This window comes from Peromyscus californicus, unplaced genomic scaffold (assembly GCF_007827085.1).
Source record: "Peromyscus californicus insignis strain IS unplaced genomic scaffold, ASM782708v3 Scaffold_5__1_contigs__length_169319896, whole genome shotgun sequence".
In the NCBI taxonomy this organism is placed as follows: domain Eukaryota; kingdom Metazoa; phylum Chordata; class Mammalia; order Rodentia; family Cricetidae; genus Peromyscus; species Peromyscus californicus.
Window position 1 is genome coordinate 25516755 of NW_026294573.1, and position 21815 is coordinate 25538569.

The following is a 21815-nucleotide window of genomic DNA, read 5'->3' on the forward strand; positions in this document are numbered from 1 at the left end:
TGTGGCTAACCACTGGAGTCTGTCAGCCACCACCAGATGAAGCTGCTTTGTCTGGCTTAAGAAAGGCCTGCATAGGAGCTGATGGCTACAAGGACGCAGCTCCTCTTAGGAGAATCCATGTGTACTTCCCCATGACACTGTGTAACCACCATGAATGGGATGGGCTTTAAAGAGGTCCAGAATTCGACGTTTTTTGTCTTGTAGTTCAGACTTCTTCAAAAAACGCCACAACAGGGATACAAATTTTCAACATACTTTATTGACTCAGGGGCCAAACACGGCAGCATTTGGTCAGTTAGGAAGGCACCTCATTGGAAAATACATCACAGTGTTGTCAGGTGATCCCAGTCACAGGATTTGAGGATGAGACGGACAATCTTTGGATGATTTAGCTTAAGACATTTTAACTTTTGTTTCCCCTTCACTGTTGAGGACTGAACCCAGGGCCTTGTAATGCTAGGCCCACACGTACCACTGGACTACGATCCTAGCCCTCGTTCACTAACTGAAAAGGGTCCCGTGGATGAACAGAGGCAACATTGTAGGACTAGTGTGTACTGAGTGGCCGCTGAGGCTTTACTGCAGGAGCAGGTGACTGTAAGTGGTTAAGAAGTGTGGGCTCTATCTCCTCTTGCTCCCCACAATTCCAGTAAAAATGATTTGCTGAACCACCCCCACCTCCTCCACACGTGCAGATGAGTCTTTAACTTTCCGGAAAGGGACGCCACTGGTAGCAGCCCTCAGCTCCTCCTGCGCACAGGACACACAGGCCCAGTCTGATGGCTGAATTCTTGGCTTGGTGATCGATCCATGAGCTTCTTACATAGAAGCTGAGGTCTCTTAAGAGCATTAGCTTTGTGGTCCAGAGTAAATGAAAGCTCGATGGCTTAAAAAATAATACCTTAGCTCCTCATTTGCACCAATGCCCTCCGATCACAGTTTTTTAAAAATTAATCTTTTCCTTTGCTTATACTTTACAAATTCCCACCTATGTGTTTAAGAAAAATCTTTCTAATTACAACACTGCCACGTTCCAAATGCTCGTCTTGAGCCCCTCACCACCTCCCTCTCCATCCTTCCTTTCCGTGACCACCCCTTTCCCTTCTGCCCAGCACCTAAGAGCAGGGATCACGCGGCGGGGAGATGAGCAGGGTGTAGTCTCGCCTGGCCTTCTTTTACTAGGCTGAAATAGAGAGGAAACAAGAAAGAACAAAATGGATTTTAAAAAAACCAAGTAAATATCAGGGAAGGGTGGCATGCAACCAATCGCATTAAACACTGGACACTTCTCTGCCAGGTGAAAGCTCGCATGCCCGATGAGGTTATAACTCTGCAATTAAAGCAAAAATACAATCCCAGGCACCACCAATGAGCATCTGTATCCTTATGGTTTCCAGCTCTTACCTGAAGCCCAAATGTTAACAGCCATTTGTGTATGTGCACACATGAATACACGTGTGTGTGTGTGTGCATAGATATATATATGGACAGGTGGGCAGATGTCTGTGCACAGATCACTCACATTCAATTAGCAACCACTTGGGGGGTCTGTATTTAGAAGCAAGTGCCTGCAGCTACTCCCAGTCAGGGAAAGTCAATGGTCAGACGCATGAGCCACCCTCACTCTGGCCCAGCTGGTGGTTTTGGTTTCACTCCTCTCCTTCACCCATTCCCAGCAGTCATGTGCTTTCCAGAAACACACAAAGCCAGACTGGGTTTCTGTTAAGAGCAGACAGAATTTAAAGCCAAGGAAACAAGGCAGGGCAGCAGCAGCAGCAGCAGCAGACGCTTGGAGGCCAAAAGGGAAGCAAGATGGCCACATACCATGGAGTTCCCATGTGGACTGAGGACTTTGGAGCCAGCAGGTTACGCCGAGGCAGGCGCCAATATTTACTGGTCATGTAAGTATTTCTAATGGCTGTTCCAGAGGCCGAAGGCTTTGAGGTCTCGTCACAGCAGCCTCCTATTTTATCTGTTACAAATCACCCCAGACCAAAGGCACAGCACAGACCATAGGACATTCATAATAGTGGGAGCTAAGGTTACAAACAAAAGCTTGTTTTGGTCATGCATGGCCTTGTTTTTGAGCAATCTTTCCATGGGGAGCCTTGGTTACCAATCATGGAATATGGAGTACAGGGTTACATTTGAAAGGGACACATCTGATTTGGGATTTATATATTGTGTTTGAATAAATTTTTGATGGGAATGAATCCAAAAAGAGACTATCCTCAATCACTGGTTCATCCCTGGAAGCACGCAAACAAAAACAAATCTTCCTCACTGGGTCTGTCTCTGGGGAACTAGATTGGGCCTCTCTCAGGTACCTAGTCCTAACGTTCAAAGTCATCTGAATCCCAAAGGACCCGCTACCTGCCTTAATTCTTTGACAACAACTCACTGTTTAACGGAAGTCCCAGGAGGTCTCAACTTTATAGCTCTGTGATGTGGGTCACAAAAATTTGCCTGCTCTTCCGTGTGGATGTCCTACCCTATTAATTGCTGGAATCCAGTTTGTCTTTAAAATTCCATTGAAGGAGGAAAAGATTACTGATCCCTGTGCATCCACTGACTCGTGGCTTTTGTTTCCTGTTGAGAATGTGCATCAGGAGCTGTGACACTGACTGACTTCATGTGACTTTAGACTTGGAACCAGATGCTTGTTACCGGTAAGTACTTACGAGGCTTTGTACCTGGGGTGCCTGGGAGATAAATACTCAACAGTTCATTTTGGCCGAAAAAACAGAATTAAGAGTGTGGCTAAGGGAGATTTTATGTGTGTGCGGGGGTGAGGTGGGGTGGGGTGGGGGTTTACAACACAGGAAGGGGGTTATAGGGCAAGAGGGGGAACAAAATCTACTAAAACACATTTTGTTAAAAAATGTTATAATGAAGCTGGGCATAGTGGTGTATGCCTTTAATCCCAGCACTCAGGAGGCAGACAGGCAGATCTCTGAGTTTTTTGCCAGCTTGGCCAATATAGTGAGTTCCAGGACAGCTGGAGATACAGAGACCACCTCAAAAGAAAAAAAAAAGGCCATAATGATATCTAATACCTTGTGTGCTAATTTTTAGAAATGATAAAAAGAAAAGTATGGGTAAGAAAAGGAAACAGCTGGTAAAACAACATAGCCCGAGATACAGAATTGTAAGAGCGAGCACACACTCATACCAAACACACACAGACGAGCGCTGCACATACATGAGATACACCAAGTAAGTGCTTTTTAATCAGTACATTAGATCCCCTGCTGCCTGAAGGAGGAAGTGTCCTGCCTCCCTTGCCACGCCCACCCATCCTTTAACAGGACAGAAAGAAGAAAGAAATTCCTTTGAGACCCCAACATTAAATAAACATAACCAAGTCTTTACATGTAGCTTTGGAGAAGGCTGCTAGGATGCTCGCAAACACGACGTCAGGGGTCTGGCACGCATCGATGGCACAGTGAATGCCCCGTTTCCTGTAGTACTCCACGAGCGGGGTGGTCTGAGTGTGGTAGGCCTCTAGGCGGATCTTCAAGGCCTTCTCATTGTCATCTGACCTGCGGATCAGGGGCTCTCCAGTGATCTGAGAATGGAAAGGTATGAACGGCGGGACTGTCACGAGAAGTGTCCACTCTGCCAGGATGCTGGCTGATCCCACAACCTGTTCAAGGCAGGAGACTCCAGAAATAGCAATGCTTTTTGCTAGCTATTCTGTGCTCAGGCTGTTCAACTTCTAACACAAGCCCTTCTGGAGCTGGAAGGAGAGGGGACCAGGAGAGTACACCCCAATCAGCTGCATTACAACTGCAGTCTTAGCTGCGTAAGTATTTAGCATAACTAGTTAGTGAGCAGCACCCACTCACACCGTAAAAGCGGCAAGGGAAGTGAGGAAGGACTCTGGTACAACTGTCGACTTTCTGAACCGTGGCTGTATTTACAGACCCTGGACGGCCTACACTTGTCTCCCATGAGCAGGGGAAGCCCCGGAAATTTTCCACTGTTGTCCGTGTGTTCTACAGCAGACCGTGAAAACTGGGACCACGGATGAGACCCCAAGAGCAGGGCATTCTGGAGCACAGCAGTCAGCAAAGTTCTGTTCAGTGACACCTCCTGGTGACATTCTCCCACCTGGACAACTGCTTAGACGGCCATGGTGCCGAGAAGGGGCTGTTACCAGCCATCTCATTTACAAGACAGCGATATATTTTTCTGGTTAAGTGATGGAAGGAGGGAACAAACAAACCAAAAAAACTCAAACAAACCCCTTCCTGTCCCGAGTTTACATACATCATCTTTCATGGGCTCCTTTGGAGGGTTGAACTCCTCATGGTAGGACCGGCCACTCTTGGGGTGAATCAGCCTGCAAGATAGCAATGACTGTGAGTCAGGCTGCCCGGAAATACCTCTGCACTCAGGGGACTTTGGAATGACAAGCGGAGAATGGAAGACTTTAATCAGCAGAGAACCCAGCAAACACCTCACACCTCGGAAAATAACCGGCTCTCTAGCAGAAGACCAGCCATTACTACCTCTTGTTTAGGAAAATAACTAAGGCCATTACCCTGCCTATCTATGGTAATAGGCATGCATAAGGAGAGCTGCTGGCAGAACTACCTAGTCCGGCCTGAGGAGGACCCTGATGGTCCGCACACACAGCCATACCTACTTCCTAAAGAAGTTCCTAGTTAAAACCAGATCTTACCAAGTGATGGGTCACGACCTCTGCGACAAGCAGCACTCAGCAGAAAGCAAGAGCTCCAACACGACAGTGCTTACAAGGTTTGTACCAAGTGTTGGGGAACAGAAGACAGAAATGAACCCCGGTCTTTTCTGCTTTTTGTTTTTTTTTTTAAAGACAGGTCTTGGTATGTGGCCTACACTGGACCTGAGCTTAAGCTACTTCTGCACCAACCCCCAAATGTCTTAGATCACAAGCATGTGCCTGCCTGTGCTGTTTTCTAACCTAATTTGGTTATAAAGCAAACACATAAAAGCATGTTATGGATATGCAGACGATGATGCACACCTCTGTGACTACACAGATAAATGACAGCGTAAGCAGGGCTAGGCAATGTCCAAGCCACTAAGAGAAAGGACGTATTAAGCCAATCGTGAAGATGGACTCTGTAGTGCATGCCTGTGTCTCAGCTACCAGGGAAGCTGAGGTGGAGGAACCGGTTACTTTGGCTCAGGATTTTGACAACAGTTTAGGCAACATAGTCAGGCTCCATCTCAAACAAAGAAGTTGGGTGTGGTGGCTCCTACCTGTGATCCTAGGACTTGGGGAAGCTGAGGTGGGAGGATTGACTCCCATAGGTCAAGGCTAGCCTGGGCTACATAGTTAAGAGCCTGTCTCCAAAAAACAAAACACAAAATACCCAAAACAAACAAACAAACAAACAAACAAAAGCCGAAGTAAAATAAAAGCAAAAGCAGGGAGAAGGGCGGGCTTATCAGCACTCTCCACCAAGCCTGGTGACCTGAGCCAATCCCTGGGACCCACATGCTAGAGAGAACTGACTCTTTCTGTTGTTGGTTTTTCGAGACAGGGTTTCTCTGTGTAGTTTTAGTGCCTGTCCTAGATCTCACTCTGTAGACCGGGCTGGCCTCGAACTCACAGAGATCCATCTGCCTCTGCCTTCTGAGTGCTGGGATTAAAGGCGTGCGCCACCACCGCCCGGCCGAGAACTGACTCTTTTGGTCTCTGCCTGTGAGCTGTAGCACACATGTACATAACCCAACACACACCATAAATAAATACAATGTATACAAGGCAGGAGAGATGGCTCAGCAGTTAGGATCTGAGTTTAAAGAACACCCCCCACACAGCAGCTCACAACTACCTGTGACTCTCCAGCTCCTGGAATCAAGACATCTCACCTGTGGCCACCTGCACTTATGTGCACATACCCACACACAGACACTTTATTAAAAATGAAAAAAAAATCTTAAAACAACAACAACAATTAAACAGCTGGGCAGTGGTGGTGCACAAAATAAACAAACAAACAAACAAACAGACAGAAACAGTGAGCTCAAGAGCAGGCACTGTGAACATGGCTGGTGGCTGCAGCTGTGCTGACCCCTACTAGGCAACAAGCCTGTGTTCGGGATTGGGGAACCTGGAAAGTCAACACGAGGGGCAGGCCGCACTCTGCAAGAGGCCAGTGCTGGCTTGAGTTGTGTACTCTCTTCTTTGTTACTGGGTGGGTGTTCTTTGTTCGTCTGGTTTTTGAGACAAGGTCTCTCTCTGTAGCTCTGGCTGTCCTGTAACTTGTTATGTAGACCAAGCTAGCCTCAAATTCAGGGTGACCCACCAACCTCTGTCTCCTGAGAGCAGGGATTAAAGGTATGCACCACCACCACCCCTGGCAATCGTACTTTCTTAATTTCCCCTCTAACCGATAGCTTGTCTCTCCTGAAAGTCTGCCCAATCAGAGCTTCCAACCACCTCTTGGCTTTTGGTGTGCCTGTCCCTTCTGTGGGAGCAAGGACTCTTCTAGGCCTTTCCAGTGGCTCAAGGTTGGGGAAATCCTATTTGGTCTGTCATATGAGAGATTCTATTTATACTATCGAAGTCCTATCCACAAGATGTGATACTGCATTTTAATCACAGTGTATTTGGGGGAGACAAGACGACTCATTTCCACTGACTAAGGCGGTAAAGTGCTAACTAACAGCAAGGGCCAAGGTCACAGCACAGAAAATCAGTTATAGTGGAGAGTGAGTAGGCTTGTGACAGCAACTACTTATGGTGAAGCTGTGTCCTACATTATTTGAGCCCTGAAAACAGAAACAGTATCCAGTAGGAGGCCTGTGGAGAGGGAGAGCACTGGCCACTGGCTCAGCCTCAGCACCTCTGGAAAGGACTAAGTACAAACAAATGACCATCGGCATTTCTTTAACTTCTGGAGAACAGGGGGCAGCTAAGAGCCAGGCGCCAACAAATAACAACTCTCTCCTCTCCATGTCCCAGGCTGCCACTCCAAACCACTCAGATTCCCTCAGCTCTCCGATCATATTGACCTGTAGCACGACACTTCAGAGCAGGGGTTCTCAGCCTTCCTAATGCTGTGACCCTTTAATACAGTTCCTCGTGTTGTGGTGACCCCAGCCATGAAATTATTTCTGTTGCTACTTCATAATTGTAATTTTGCTACTGTTAGGAATCGTACTGTAGCCGGGCGGTGGTGGCGCACGCCTTTAATCCCAGCACTCGGGAGGCAGAGACAGGTGGATCTCTGTGAGTTCGAGGCCAGCCTGGACTACCAAGTGAGTTCCAGTAAAGGCGCAAAGCTACAGAGAAACCCTGTCTCGAAAAACCAAAAAAAAAAAAAAAGGAATCGTACTGTAAATAAATATCTGTGTTTTTTGATGGTCTTAGGTGACCCATCCCTGTGAAAGGGTTGTTTGACCCTCAAAGGGTTGAGACCCACAGCTTTAGACCTTTGTTTCTTCATCCACAAAAGGGAGTTGCTACCGGACTTGGGGCAGTGTTACAGGAGCCAACTGGTAAGATGATTACTACACCAGAGTGCCAACAGCAAACGCGACAAAGGAGAACTCAAACCATTATGAACAAATCCTCAAAAAACAAAACAAGTGACAGTCATATGAACTGAGGTCATAGCTAGTTCAAGACTGTTATGGTGCCGGGCGGTGGTGGCACATGCCTTGAATCCAGCACTCGGGAGGCAGAGTCAGGCAGATCTCAGTGAGTTCGAGGCCAGCCTGGTCTACAGAGTGAGATCCAGGACAGGCACCAAAACTACACAGAGAAACTCTGTCTTGAAAAACAACAACAACAACAACAACAAAAACACAAAAAAAAGACTGTTATGGTAAGATCCTTAAGTCTCCATCCAGTTCCTGCCTTATGCTCTTCCACCCATCAGCAAGGCAGAGTAGGAGGCAGAAAGCACGTTTGAGGTACTAGTCCTACCCACACCTGCTGAGTGAACTTGGACAAACCCCTCCCTCCCTCGTCTGGCAGATCCGTGAGGCGTGGGTCTAAGGAGGAGCCACACTAACTACATCATTTCTGAACTAGGGATCAGGTCTCCAGTCCTCCCTCCACCGTCATCCTGCAGCTTGTTCTTAGAGTCTCACCCTGCTCCCTAGCTGGTCAGAAGTCTCTATCATTCATGTGAATATGAGCAGGCTCCCAGATAGGGTCCTTATCTCTCTCCCCCACCCCCAAATTACAGTCAGCACCAAGGTAATGTTTTTAGAATGCAGCTTTTGCACCAATACCCAGTGGCTCCAGCTCCTGCGATGACTCCTAAACTCTGTCAAGCCCATGCTTCTTGGCGCTGCAGATCTCCATCGGAACCCATCCTTTCTTCCCAATTTCACTCATTTTGCCCCTGCAGCTCCCAAAGCATGGCTCCTACCGTGGGTCAGCTAGTCTACCACAGGCCCCAGCCTGAGCCCTTCCCCCAACCAATGCTCATTCCTGCTTCCACTCCCTTCTGGGAAAGCACCGCTGAAATTATCCTCAGTCAACTCCACGCTGTTGGCATACCTCCCAGGCTCTCTTTTCTCTGCCGCACCAAATGGTCAGAACCACCCAAATTTCAGACACGACTCTATGAGATCAGAAGCAGACGTCACTGTGCTATTCTTCCAGAGCTTGCCATGGTCTTCAGCCCTGGGGTATGGCTTGATGTAGAAGCAGGTACCCAGGATGCTGACCTCATCAAGCTAAAGACCTCCAGTGTCACTGGCTCTGTTATTGCCTGCTCTGCACCTCAAGGATGCCAAGCCTAGGGATGTCCCTTACTGTCAACCCCACTGCTGCTTGGTCTACATCAATTTTGTCTACTTCATATCCAAAGGGATTATAAAGAAACACAAGTCTCTGTTGTGGAGAAGTCTATGAAATAGATGGAAACATTAAAAAAAATGTAAATTTCAAAGGAAAATTGTGGGGCGTTTACCCACCAACCCCACAGCTCCCCAGAGTTTTCTTGAGTGTGAGCAGCAGGAAATAGTAGATAGGATTTAGAGTGTAGACATAAACAGATAGAAAATAAAGGATAGCCTCAAGAGGGCCTGGAACCTATTCCAAGGAGCCCTAACTGGCTCTGCCCCAGGGTATTTATAGAGACGCCAAGGGGTGGAGCAAAAGACCCCACCCCTCCACCCCCAGCACAGCCAAGTGCAGACCATCCCAGACACCTGCACTCAGGCCGGTGGTCCTAATCATCCTCTATGCAGACCTGCTGGGTAAAGCCACGAGGAACCTGAAAATGGGCTCCCACAGAAAATTAATGTAAAGTGGATTTGAATTTACCCCTTACAGGATAACACGTCTCACACTGTTATCTATTCATATCTGCTTTCTCCTTAAAGGTATGATTATAGAAACACAAAAAAATGTACAGCCTCATTAGGAAATCTAAGTAATACTCTAATAAAACAAGACAGTTTTCTTCCTAATTAAATATAAAACTTACACACTCCTTTAACAGTAGCAGCATTAACTAGAAGAAACAGTTGTATGCCAAAAAGGGACTAACACAGAATGATTTATGGAATACTGTGAAGTACCACACAACAATCCAAACTATGATCATGAATGTCCAAGACAGCGGGCTGACTACCTTCCAGAGGGTCATTAAAATGACCAAGACGTGAAAAAGCTGCATTCCTTACAGGCAATTCAGTACACCAGGTTCCTTTACCGGCCTTCACCGGTGCACTCAGCCCGCTATTAATGGATTCCCTCAAGGGGCTTTTACAATATGTCCTCATGAGGTCCCCAGTCTAGGCTCTGGACAGACATGGGGGTGGGCTTTGAAAAGTCCCAGGGTTCACATTGGTCAGGTCATCAAGAACATCTGTGCTTGGCCGCAGACTAAGGACCATAGGATTGAGGCCCTGAACAGGACCAAGTTCAAGTTCCCTGGCCACCAAAATCTGTATCTCAAAGTGGGCCTTCACCAAATTTAATCCAAATGAATGGAGTAGAGAGAAACCATGGCCTGAAGCAGTGAGGATTTCTCAGCAAACTTGCTCAGAAGCATTTCTATGTTTGACACTATTTCAGAGAAATAAATAAGAAAAACAAGCTGTACTATGAACCAAAATTTCTTTCATTAAAAAAAACCAAGGGTGGTGGTGGTGACGAGATGGCCCGGCAGTCAAGAGCACAGGATGCTCTTCCAAAGGACCCCAAAAACCCCAAAACACAAAGAAAAGGGGAGAGGAGGAGGGCGGGAGAGGAGGCTCAGTGGCTAAGATCACAGGCCGCTCTTCAAGAGGACCCAGGTTCAATTCCCAGCACCCATATGGTGGCTCACAACCATCTGTAAACCCAGAGGTCGGAGAAGACAGGAACAAAACAGTATTTTCTGGGCATAGTAAGAAGCACTGTACTCCTGAACTCACAGCACAAGACCCACACAAGATCAACCAGTCAACATTCTAGCATGGAGCAGGAGGGGCGCACGAAGCCCCTACTCTAACTGAGGAGCTATGAAAGTCAGCTTTCTTTAAGGGTATGGCCCCTGGTAGGCTGAGCCCCTCTCCAGCGGATGACCGCATATCCATAAACACACGAGCAACACAAATTGGACTTGGTGTTTATCTCATTATTAAAAGGGAAAAAGGTTTCTAAGGTAGACGGATGGATCTGGGAGGAATGGGATTATGTATGATCAAATCGTATTGTATGAAATTCACAAAGCGTTCATTAAAAACATAATATTATACAATAATAAACCCAAAAAGCAACATGCCTAGACAGGGATGTCGTCTGACTCTGAATCCCTTGCTCTTGTCTCTATGCCCCCACTCATGTTACCACATCAGTGGACACTGATATACAAGATGGAAACATCCTGAAACAACACCAAGCTTCTGCTCCACAGAGCTCTGAGGAAGCATGAAGGGATCTTTGGGGATGCGTACCTTCCAGTGATCCTCCGGATTAGCAGGGAGTCTGGAATGCTGAACTCAATCACTGAATCAAGCTTCTCTTTCCTCTTCTCCATGAGGTCATCAAGCTGCAAAAGAGCGTGGGACCCACCTAAGCTCAATCAGCCCCATCTCCTTCAGAGTAACTAATGTAAAGGGCCAGCATCGCCTTCGTGTGACAGCCACACAAACAGTACCCACCATTTCAGCCTGTCTCACAGTCCGGGGGAAGCCATCTAGAAGAAAGCCATTTTTGCATGAAGGACTCTCCAAATTCTTCTCAATGAGCTCCACAACCATCTCATCACTCACCTACAAGAAGAGAGCCTTGGGTTCAAGTCTGCCAACTAGGTGATATATCCCAAACACAAGCTCAATGCTCAATGTGTATATGTATGTATGTATGTATGTATGTATGTATGTATGTACGTATGCATGTATGTATGTATATGACTTGGTTTCTAAACAGCCAGTCAGCTTGACTCTATAGTAGCAAAAGCAGAGTAAATGTGGGGTGCCTCCATGATGGTCTGGCTCTTAAATGCACCCCCTTGAAGCTCATGTATTGAAGGCCTGATCTCCAACACTGTATTTTTAAACTTTATTTTACTATGTACACATGAGGGGAGGGAGGAGGGCACATGTACCATGTGACTTGGAACCACCACTTCTCGCCTACCTTTACTGGGCTCAGCACTGCATAGGTAATCAGACATGAGCAGACACTTTTACCTGCTTGGCCACTTTGCTTGAGTGAGTGTGCACTCCTGTTCAGTCTCTCTCCACCTCTATCAGGTGTGGAGCTTTGCTCTAACACACACCTACCACAAGAGTTCAATACAGGCTCAGAAATACCAGCCCCCAGCAACCTTGGACTTCCTTCTTTAGCTGGTTTCTCTTCGGTATTTATCACAGTGATGCAAAGCTGACCAGTACAGACTCCATCTGCAACACTCACTTCCATAATCCTCTAGTGGCCAGATGTGTTCCTCCCCTTGAAACTCTAATGTGTTTCAATAAACTGGGCAGGGGAAGAGGAGCCCATAGCCTGTTGCTCCAGCAGGACAGCTCCATGTCTTAGGTCCTTTGGGGGCATCTTCTGCCAGGAGCTGGTTAACCATCACATAACAGCTTATCAGCAACAAGCTGTCTTCAAGATGATGAGGGTACATGGCAGAGACATTACCCGGGAACCAGGAGAGAAGACCAGTTTGACTAGAATATAGGGATGGACCAACTATTCCTGATTCACAAGTTCATAGACTAACAATATCATGATTGATATGTTGACCTGATTTTTTTTTTTAGATTTATTTATTTATATGTATACAACATTCTGCCTCCATATATGCCTGCATGCCAGGAGAGAGCACCAGATCTCATTATAGATGGCTGTGAGCCACCATGTGGTTGCTGGGAATTGAACTCAGGACCTCTGGAAGAGCAGCCAGTGCTCTTAACCTCTGAGCCATCTCTCCAGCCCTGACTTGATTATTCATCTGGGCTGTCTAAGACATGAAAAAGAATTGCACTGAATTGGCAATATTGTATCAGAAACAAGGAACTGAAAAGCCAATACAATGTAGTCCAGGCCTCTCCAGAAAAATCCCACCAAAAATCTCTCACAGCATTAAACAATCTTTTCCCCAGGGCCTTTAAAGAGAAAAATTCCAGGCCGGGCGGTGGTGGCGCACGCCTTTAATCCCAGCACTCGGGAGGCAGAGCCAGGCGGATCTCTGTGAGTTCGAGGCCAGCCTGGTCTCCAAAGCGAGTTCCAGGAAAGGCGCAAAGCTACACAGAGAAACCCTGTCTCGAAAAACCAAAAAAAAAAAAAAAAGAGAGAAAAATTCCCACCTGTATTACAGTCCAAGCTGCCAACGTTGGCAGTCAAAGCTTTCATCTTCAGAGCCAGCTATGAACTTAGAGACAAAGTATAAACTCTGCAACCGATTGAAGGCTTGGAGATAAGCAATCACATTGCCACATCCCAATTTTCTCTCACAGAGAATTTTCTGCCAGAAACCAAAGTCCAAAACATCTATCTTTCCGGCTTGATTCATGACCTCACTGACATAAAGGGAAAGCCAGAAAGCAACGTGTGGGCAGACAGGTTGTGGTACCACTCAATACTGCTCTAGTATCTCCAGGCCTAACACGAGGAGACTTGGGGATAAAAACAAAGTTCAGATTTCAGCCAAATAACAAATAGAGACAGAAGGGACCAGAGAAACCAGGTGTGGTGGTCCACGCCTACAATCGTAACACCCGAAAGGCCAGCCTGGGACACACGGGAGTGCCAGGCCAACCAGGTAAACATGCCAAATCTTGCTTCAAAAACAAAACCAGGGGTGATTAGATGGCTCAGTGGGCGCTTGCCACAAAAGCCGGACAACCTGAGCCTGAACTCAGGCCCCACAAGGTGGAAGAAGAGAGCTGATTTCCAAAAGTTGTCCCCTGACCTCCACATGAATGCTGCAGCGGGCGAATGCACACACTGTTAAAAGTAGAATTGAGAAAATTAAAAACAAGAACAAAACAAAGGATCAGAGAAACTGCAATGTGGCTCACTTGCCTACTGTGTTCAAGAAGAAAATGACTTTTCAAAGTATTACCGAAGTCAGGGTCTAGAATTAAGTGGTAGAAGCAATACCTGGCCTAAGCGAAGACTTAGTTAATTCACTGTGCCTGTCAGATCAAACCAACTGCCAAATAGGACTACTTTTCTACAACGACCAAGTGACTCCCTTGTTAGAAATACAGAGCACTGGGCTGGGAGACAGCTTAGCCATTAAAAGCTAGGCTCACAACCAAAAATATAAGAAATACAGAGCAGTGAGCCACAAAAGAGCTTTAAAAACATTTCTGTGGTCTCCTAAATCTTCTTTTGCATACATCTTAGAGTCTTGTCCCAGGAACAGCCTTTCATTTTGTTATATTTAGTTTAGGTGAATTACAAAAAGTATTACAAAGTATCTTCAAGAATTCTGTGAACACATGGGAGGGGTTGGAGGAAGAAAAGGGAATGGGGGGGATGATATAATTATATATATACATATATTGTTTCTTTCTTTGTTTTGAGAAGTCTCACTGTATAGCCCTGGCTGACCTGAAACTCAAATTCAGAGACCCACTTGCTTGCTTCTCAGTGATGGGATTAAAGGTATATATGTCTGGCTGGTAGACACACACACACACACACCCTTAAATTTAAAAAATGTATTATTTCATGTTTAGTCTGCATGTATGTCTGTGCACCATGTGCATGCTGGTGCCTGCTGAGGCCAGAAGAGGGTGCCGGATCTCAGGGAACTGGAGTTACAAACAGTTGTAAGTTGCCATGTGGGTGTTGGCAATCGAACCTAGGTCCCTTGAAAGAGCAGTAAGTGCTCTAAACTAATGAGCCATCTCTCCAGTTCTTATAATTCTATTTTAATTTAAAAAAAAAAATAAAGAAAAAATAATACCATGAACAGGGCTGGCAAGACGGTTTTATGAGAAAAGTACTTGTCCATGCTCACAAAATAAAATTATATAAATAAATTGTGAACAAATAATAAATCCAGAGTAACCCAAATAATGTGCTCTGCTCAAAGCTCCTATTACCTGCCAGTCCATTAGAAATATCTCCACACAGGACTACCTCAGAAGACTATGATGGGGGAAATGTTCTGTGTCTGCACTGGCTGGTGAAGATTTCAAGAGTGTCTACGATGAATAAGGAAGCAAATGTTTGATGAAGTCAAAGCCAAGTAGCCACATTCGGCTGGGGACCACCATTCTGGACTCAGAAGAGCAGCACTCACAGGTATGAGCAAACCTACCAGTTTTCCAGCGTCCATCGTCGCCTTCAGCTTTTTCCCCAGCTCTGAACCTGAAGCCACCATGGCTCTCAGCATGTCCCCAGTGGCCAAATGGCAGACACAGAAGTTTTCAGCCAGTTTGGGTGCCTATGGAGCCAAAGACAGAAACCACAAAAGAGTCAACACTGCAGGCCCTGGGTACGGACCTGGCCCTGGCACTTACTTCCTTGTTTGTAACAGGAATAAACGCATCTTACCTTATATTCTAATGTAAAGCAATTATAGGGTTGCTGTAAGAATTCTATGATTACATGATATTGCATGTAAAGCACTTGGAATACACTTAGCACTCAGAAAGCTATCAGAAATACTAGCTATTCCATCTACTACATCACCGAAACACAAGCTCACGTTCCCTGTTATAATTGAGAAGAAACACAGCAGTCATGCAATACTTCATATAGCTGCTGTGACACTTAGACGAGCTCATTTTTATAAAGCAGACAGACCAAGGCCCGGCACACAATGTGCGGAGTATCTACCACAGGGTGAATGTGGTATGCTGTGGTATGCTCTGACTACTAGGCCTGGCGGCTGGGGCAGGCAAGGCCGACCTGCTGCAGTAGCTTGGCTAAATCGCTCACCTCACAGACCCAGAGCAGTTTCCACATCGGTTTACCATGAAGAACACGATCCACTCAGAAGTGGCTGTGAGGAAATATGCAGGCAGAGCATTTCTATAGTAATCACCTGCAGATCAGTTCTGGGAGGTGTTCTGGTGTGTTTTGTAACAGGGTTTTACTACGTAGCTCAGGCTGGCCTCATGATCCCGATCCCCTGCATTCTGAGGGGCTGGGATTACAGACAGATGTCTGCTCCTGCTGGCTCAATATGGTCTTTTGGCTAAGAGTGTGGGCTCAAGTCAAATCCCCCAAAACCTCAGTCCCTACCTATATGGCTTGAGGAGTTACTTCTCTCTAGGTTTGAAATCTCTAAGTAAAATGGAGGGTAGTAATACTGTATCACTGAGCCCATAAGGATTCTACACAGAACTGGCTGGAATATGCAAAGTGCAGCAGGTAGATCCTCAGTGAGCATTAGCTGTTACAGCAACCTCTGCCCCAGTTCTGTTTATTCAGACGGAAATGAAATATTGGCTTGTGCTCTTCCATGAACCCTGGAGCCAAGGAAACCGAGGAATAGGAGACATAGATCCCAAAGCTCACCGACTGCTGGAATAGACACAGTTCAATGGTAAGGCACACACAAGGTCCCCTATCACCACACACGTTTAGCTTTTCCCACAGTGACATCAAACAAATGCACACGCTCAGAGTCTGGAGGACTTTAAATGGAAAAAGGTCTGGACACTCCAATATTGGTTCTGTGTTGTCAGGTGCTCAGCTTCTGTCGAGCTGTTTTAGAAGATAAGTAGCTGGGATCGCTGTTTAAACTAGTCATTGGGTGTTCTCTTGGGCACAAAACAAAAATCGATGGCGCTCAATGCAGGAAATTCTGGTTTGTGATTCACAGACTGATTCCACTAAGGTGAAGAAATCACTTCACAGGGAAATGGAACCCAGTGAGAAGGAAAAACCAACGTCAGTGACTGATGACAAGGGAAAGCCGGCCACACTGTGGACACACCCCCAGGGAACAGAGCTTTCTGCCAATCTACTCCCTGTTTATTAAAGCTAACGAGCGGACAAATCATAGAAGCCAGGGTCAAAAGACCAAGAAGTGCTGTGTCAAGAACCCAAGCGTTCAACTGTTACCCCGCAATGGCAGCCGCTCACACTCCTTCCCAGGGGACTCTACAGCTGCAGGAAGGACACACACCAGTGTGCCTTCGCTCCCTGCTGGTCCTGGGGGAGATCCTGTAGACTGTGAAGAATATGGACGTGCTCAAGTCCTGTCTAAGGTACTCCCCGGCTGGAAAAGTACTTGCTCTGTAAGCACAATAAACCAAGCTCTATCTCCAGAAACCATGTTTAAAAAAAGCTGGGTGTACTCACTGGCTAGCTAGTCTAATCTACGTGATGAGTACCAGGCCAGTGAGAGATCCTGCCAAAAAAAAAAAAAGGGTGCCCACTGACTCATCTCCCAGCCCAGAAATTGTTACAGGAAATTTACTTTAGCGATACCAACGTAAATCATGTAATATGGAATTATACAGGTACAAGAGGAAGTGGTGGGAAGAAAACACATCACTGAGCAGGCCCTAGGCGTGACCAGGTCAGGAGGACAGTAGGCTGCTAATAGGGACCAGGCAGTCTACGCAGTAAAGGGAATTGGGGCAGGGGAGCAGGAGAGTCCATGAAGGGATCATCTGAAGCAAAATACACTCCTGCCATCCTGGGACCGAGGCCGACTGCTGCCAGATCTTCTGATTTTCACCAGAAAAAAATGAGTTGTAATTTCTTGTGTTTTAAATTTCACAAACGAAAACATTCCATAGCCAACCCATTACTTAGAAAGCTGACCAAAAAAATGGGAACAAACCAAGCATTTAAATGGGCTTTATAAACCACATCACTGGGTAAGCAAATACAGGATGGAAAGTTTTTCTCTACAGACATACAAGTTAAGCACTAGCTGTGGTGCACACTTGGAATCTCACACTTAGGAGGCTGAGGCAGGAGCACTGTTGAGTTTCAGGCCAGCCTGGGCTACCTGCTGAAACCCTGTCTCAAAAAAAACAAGAGGGAGGGGGTCCAGGGAGAAGAGAAGAATATTTCAGCTAAAGAACGAGAAAGGAGTATCAGAATGCTGTTTTAGCACTATAATTAATTACTAGACTTAGGCAACCGATAACAATCCCCCAGAGACAAACAATATCGGAAGCATCCGAATGAAGGACAGAACAAGGCAGCACCTGGGTAGCCAGGCCAAGAAACAGAATCTGATAAAAGGGATGTAGCAAACTAAATGTCTGCAGGAAATGGAAGAGAGGATGATGCGAAACACACCAAAGGAATATTAATTGAAAACTCCTAGAAAAGGGACAATGTTCTCGGGACAAGCTAATTCTTCCACAAAGCTGTGGCATAAAAGAGAGGAACAGGCAAGCAAGATGGCCCAGCAGGTAAAGGCCGCCAAGCCTAATGACTTGAGTTCAATCCAGGGACCCACATGGTGGGAGGAGAGAAATGACTCTGAAAGCTGTCCTCTGACCTCCAGATGGGCACTCAGGCATGTATACACCCTCACACACATGCTGAATAATCTTTTCTTAGAGATTGAAAAAAAAAAACAAAAAACAGAAAGACTTAAAATTATATGTATGAGACTAATAGAAATTTGAACATTAACTATTGAACTCTGTTCAATTTTTAGGGGATACTGTACTTATGTGTTTTTTAAATTTGTTTTAGAGATACTAAAATATAAAGATGTCATGGTGCCTAGAGCTGCTTTATCTTAATCTGCTGGGAGAGTGGATGGGGAGGCAACGGCCCCCATCAGCTGGTGGTTACTGGGGCCCATTACACCACTCTTGCTTCTTGTGGTACTAAGGAGTGAACGCAGACCTTACAAAAGCTAGGTAAATGAACTACCAGCAAACACATCCCCGGCCCTGTTATTCTGAGGCAAGGTCTTAGGAAGATACCTAGGCTGATGATCTCATTCTTAGCCCAGACGGGACCTGAACTCGTGAACCTCCTGTTTCAGCCTCTCAGTAGCTGAAATTACAGGCTTTCACCTGCACCCTATGTGTATTTAAAAGTTAAATAAAAAGTTTGGGTGTGTGGGGTGTGTCTGCAGGCTGAATGCTCCTCCTGGCCGTCACTCTGCAGCTTTTGTGCCAACTTTTGTTCAACACTATAAAGCTACAACCCCCAATATTTTTATGGCTTCCAATATGGAAAGGGAGGCGGATGGAGGTTAAGTGACTCCTGTGTATTTTCTGAAGTCCCAGTTCCTTGTTTCTGGACACAGGGTCTCATTCTGTAGCCAGGCTGTCCTCAGACTTGGCCTAAGTCTACTTACCTCCTACTCAGCCTCCTGCCTTACTTAGTCTCTGGGAGTATAGACAGCTATCAGCTGCCACTCATGTGTCTTTCTGTTTGTCTGTCTGTCTTTCTTTCTTTTTTCCATTTTTTAAGATAGGATTTCTCTGTGTAGCCTTGGCTGTCCTGGAACTCACTCTGTAGACCAGGCTGGCCTCGAACTCACAGAGATCCGCCTGCCTCTGCCTCCTGAGTGCTGGGATTAAAGGCGTGCGCCACCACCCACTGGGCCACTCTCAACTTTCAAGCCAAACTCGAATCACTTCACAAAGCCTTCTTGGACCAACTCACACCATTCTTGTACCTCCTCCAATGAGCTTATTGGTGTAAGGTCCTCCCAAACCCGAGTACATCAGAGCTGGGTGCAGAAAGATATGCTACTGAGGAGTCACTGTTCACTGTACATGTGTTATGCACCATACCAGCTCCCCACACACAGACCACAAGCTTCCAATATCCTTGTAAGCTTTTCATTCTCCAGGTGAGAACACTGGAACGAAGAAGTTACATAGCTTGCTGGACTATAAAGCCCCTGACGCGGCACTGGATGAGCCGTCCATTTCACTACTGAAACAATTGAACTTCAACACAAACTTTAAAAAAAAGGTCACGGCCGGGCGGTGGTGGCGCACGTCTTTAATCCCAGCACTCGGGAGGCAGAGCCAGGCGGATCTCTGTGGGTTCGAGGCCAGCCTGGGCTACCAAGTGAGTTCCAGGAAAGGCGCAAAGCTACACAGAGAAACCCTGTCTCGAAAAACCAAAAAAAAAAAAAAAAAAAAAAAAGGTCACATACGAGCGATGCCGTCCATTCTCAGTAACTCACAGTAGAAGCTGTCCACATCCGAGAAGAGACACGCCTAGACTGCAGACTACCTGATAACTGAGAGGGGCGGCAGCCGGCGTGAAGAGATGTCAACATCACAGAGGACAAGGTAGTGATGGAGCCTCAAAAAAAGAACCCAGAAGTCTTCAGAGAGATGAGGTACAGTGGCCCTTTGTGGCCTACAGCCCAGAGGTGAGGTAAAGTCAGAGGAAAGGAACCAAGCCTTCCAGACCTCCTTTCTCCTCGTCACCCCCATTAATCTGTGCACCTCATCCATCTCCAGCAACTCCATCGAGTGTCAGGTGATGTGGTGGGTGTTCCAGGGGTCCCAACAATGAGTAAGATGATGATCTGCTGGCCAAAACTTTTAGAACTTGGCAAACAGGACAGGTGACATGGCTGAGCGGCTCCACTTGGTAGAAAGAGAAAACTACTCCAGCCAGTTGTCCTTGGACCCCACATGTGCACCCCGGCATGCATGGTTATCTTTAAGAAATAACAATAAACTCAGTAGTGCTAGCAAGACTGAGGACAGAGCAGTGCCCATCTGCCTGACAACCCTGCCTTGAGAGAATTCTCTCTTTAGAAGTTAATGATCAGCAAGGTCCCAAGGCCTGGGGTCTGGCAGGGAGGTAGGGGTGAGAAGTGTGTGGGTGATGTCAAACACTGGGCAAGAAAGTGACATCAATAACCCAACATATGAGCTTCCAAATCCCAAGTGAGATCGTAAATCCCAACCCTGACCTATGGCCCAGAAGCCAAGTGAGGCCCTGCAGTGGGGCAGAAGGCAACTCCAATCCTCTGGAGGTACACGGCTTCATGAAACCCATTTCACTGACTCTGGAAAGCCATTGGATCTCTGGGCCTGTTTTCCTACCTGTTGGCCCCGTATGTTAGTGTCCCAAATCGCTCAAACTAAAATCACTCCTTGTGCCACTCACAACCCGCATGGCTCCCGCGGTTTATAAACCCGATCAGCACATCCACCTCCCGCTTTCGGGCGACCTGGAAGCGTTTTCTCCCATCCCCCCAACACTGGTGCCTCACACAGGTCAAGCCTCACTCTTGGCAGTACGCCTCCATCAATCAGCGCCAGCACACGCCAGCTCCCACTCTGCCCCACGTGTTGGAGAGACTTCCTTACCCCTAGTTATTAATCATTACAAATAAAAACTGCTACCCCCTTGTGTATGGAAGTTATCCCTGACTCAGGACAATCCACTCCCAACTCGGAGGGCGTCTTGGCCACAAAGCCTTCTCCCACTCAGGCCTGTGATCGGAACTTCAGTCCGGGGGATCACCCCACCATTGCCAATTCCCAGCTAAGAGCCCCCGGATCCCCTAACACGACCCCTTAGCCTGGGTTCCCCCAAGAACCCCAACCTCACCTCAGCCACCTCCTACCTCCGACTGGGACCCTCCCCTAAACAGAGACTCGGACAGGGTCTCTGCAGGCCAGGGGCTCACCGCCCTGCTCCGGAGCGGGAAAGAAGCTTCCGGCTCTCCGACCGCCCTGACCTTGCAGCTCCGCCGGATCCGCCGCCGAGTGTGGAACGGACACTCACCTGGGTCCCCTTGCCAGCCCCGGGCGGCCCCAGCAACACGGCCCGGATGCCCTTCCGACTCTCCGGTTCGGGAGCCAGCGCGTTGGGTGCCATGTCTGCCAAAGCCTCACTCCGCCAGCCGCCAACACACCTCACCGGTGGGTCCGGCGCTTCCAGGCCAGAGCGCAGACTACTCCGGGCTCGTACTGGCCGCTCGCCGCGTCCGTCAGCCCTCTACGCCCGCCTCCGAGCCTGACGGATGTTCACTTGTACCAATCGTAAGACGAGGCTGAGGGGCCCTGTTTCTGATTGGACAGAATATTGAGCGAGCGAGGAAGAGGCGGGCCAGCCTGGGAGGAGGGTGGCCGAGAGCGCGTGCGGCTTTCGGCTGGTGTGTGGAGTGGGCGGGAAAAACGAGAAGGAAGCCCAGAGCGGGAGGGAAGTTGTAGTTCGGCGTTTGACAGTTAATGACTCCAGAGACTCGGTTTGAGCCCTGTGAAATGGCCTGTGGGAGTGTAACTGGGTAAAACCACTCTTAGAAAACAAATTGGCAGTAACGTATCTCATACCCTTTGGGCCAGTAATTCCACTTCCAAGAATTCAAAGGACCTAACCAAGGAGTTTGTAACGATTTTCTAACAAAGATGTTGATCGTCTTATTAAAACACAAACACTGAAGAGTAAATAGCCCAAATGTCCAACAATAAGATTGGCTAAATAAATTCCGACAAAT

General features: G+C 47.2%; 1 protein-coding gene across 2 annotated transcripts; it reads right to left on the reverse strand.

The window, feature by feature from the left end:
* Nucleotides 1-237: 237 nt before the first annotated feature.
* On the reverse strand, nucleotides 238-21276 carry Ak2 (adenylate kinase 2). Of its 2 annotated transcripts, XM_052716834.1 has the most exons (7): nucleotides 21104-21274; nucleotides 14727-14852; nucleotides 11107-11217; nucleotides 10900-10994; nucleotides 4273-4345; nucleotides 3373-3568; nucleotides 238-1183 (listed from the first exon to the last, which is right to left on the reverse strand). In XM_052716834.1, exons 1-7 carry the CDS (start codon nucleotides 21194-21196, stop codon nucleotides 1179-1181), a joined length of 699 nt encoding a protein of 232 aa, XP_052572794.1. In that variant the 5' UTR covers nucleotides 21197-21274; the 3' UTR covers nucleotides 238-1178. The 2 variants fall into 2 exon arrangements, with proteins under 2 accessions (XP_052572794.1, XP_052572793.1); XM_052716833.1 differs by lacking the exon at nucleotides 238-1183 and having other exon boundaries at nucleotides 3204-3568; nucleotides 21104-21276.
* Nucleotides 21277-21815: the final 539 nt, after the last annotated feature.

Bases quoted from the DNA above. Each gene is read 5' to 3' on its own strand.
- Ak2 (XM_052716833.1), bottom strand. From the start codon at position 21,196: ATGGCACCCAACGCGCTGGCTCCCGAACCGGAGAGTCGGAAGGGCATC. The intron at 14,853-21,103 runs GTGAGTGTCCGT...TTGGCTCCATAG, and splicing joins GGGCTGGCAAGGGGACCCAG to GCACCCAAACTGGCTGAAAA. The intron at 4,346-10,899 runs GTACGCATCCCC...GCTATCTTGCAG, and splicing joins ATCCGGAGGATCACTGGAAG to GCTGATTCACCCCAAGAGTG.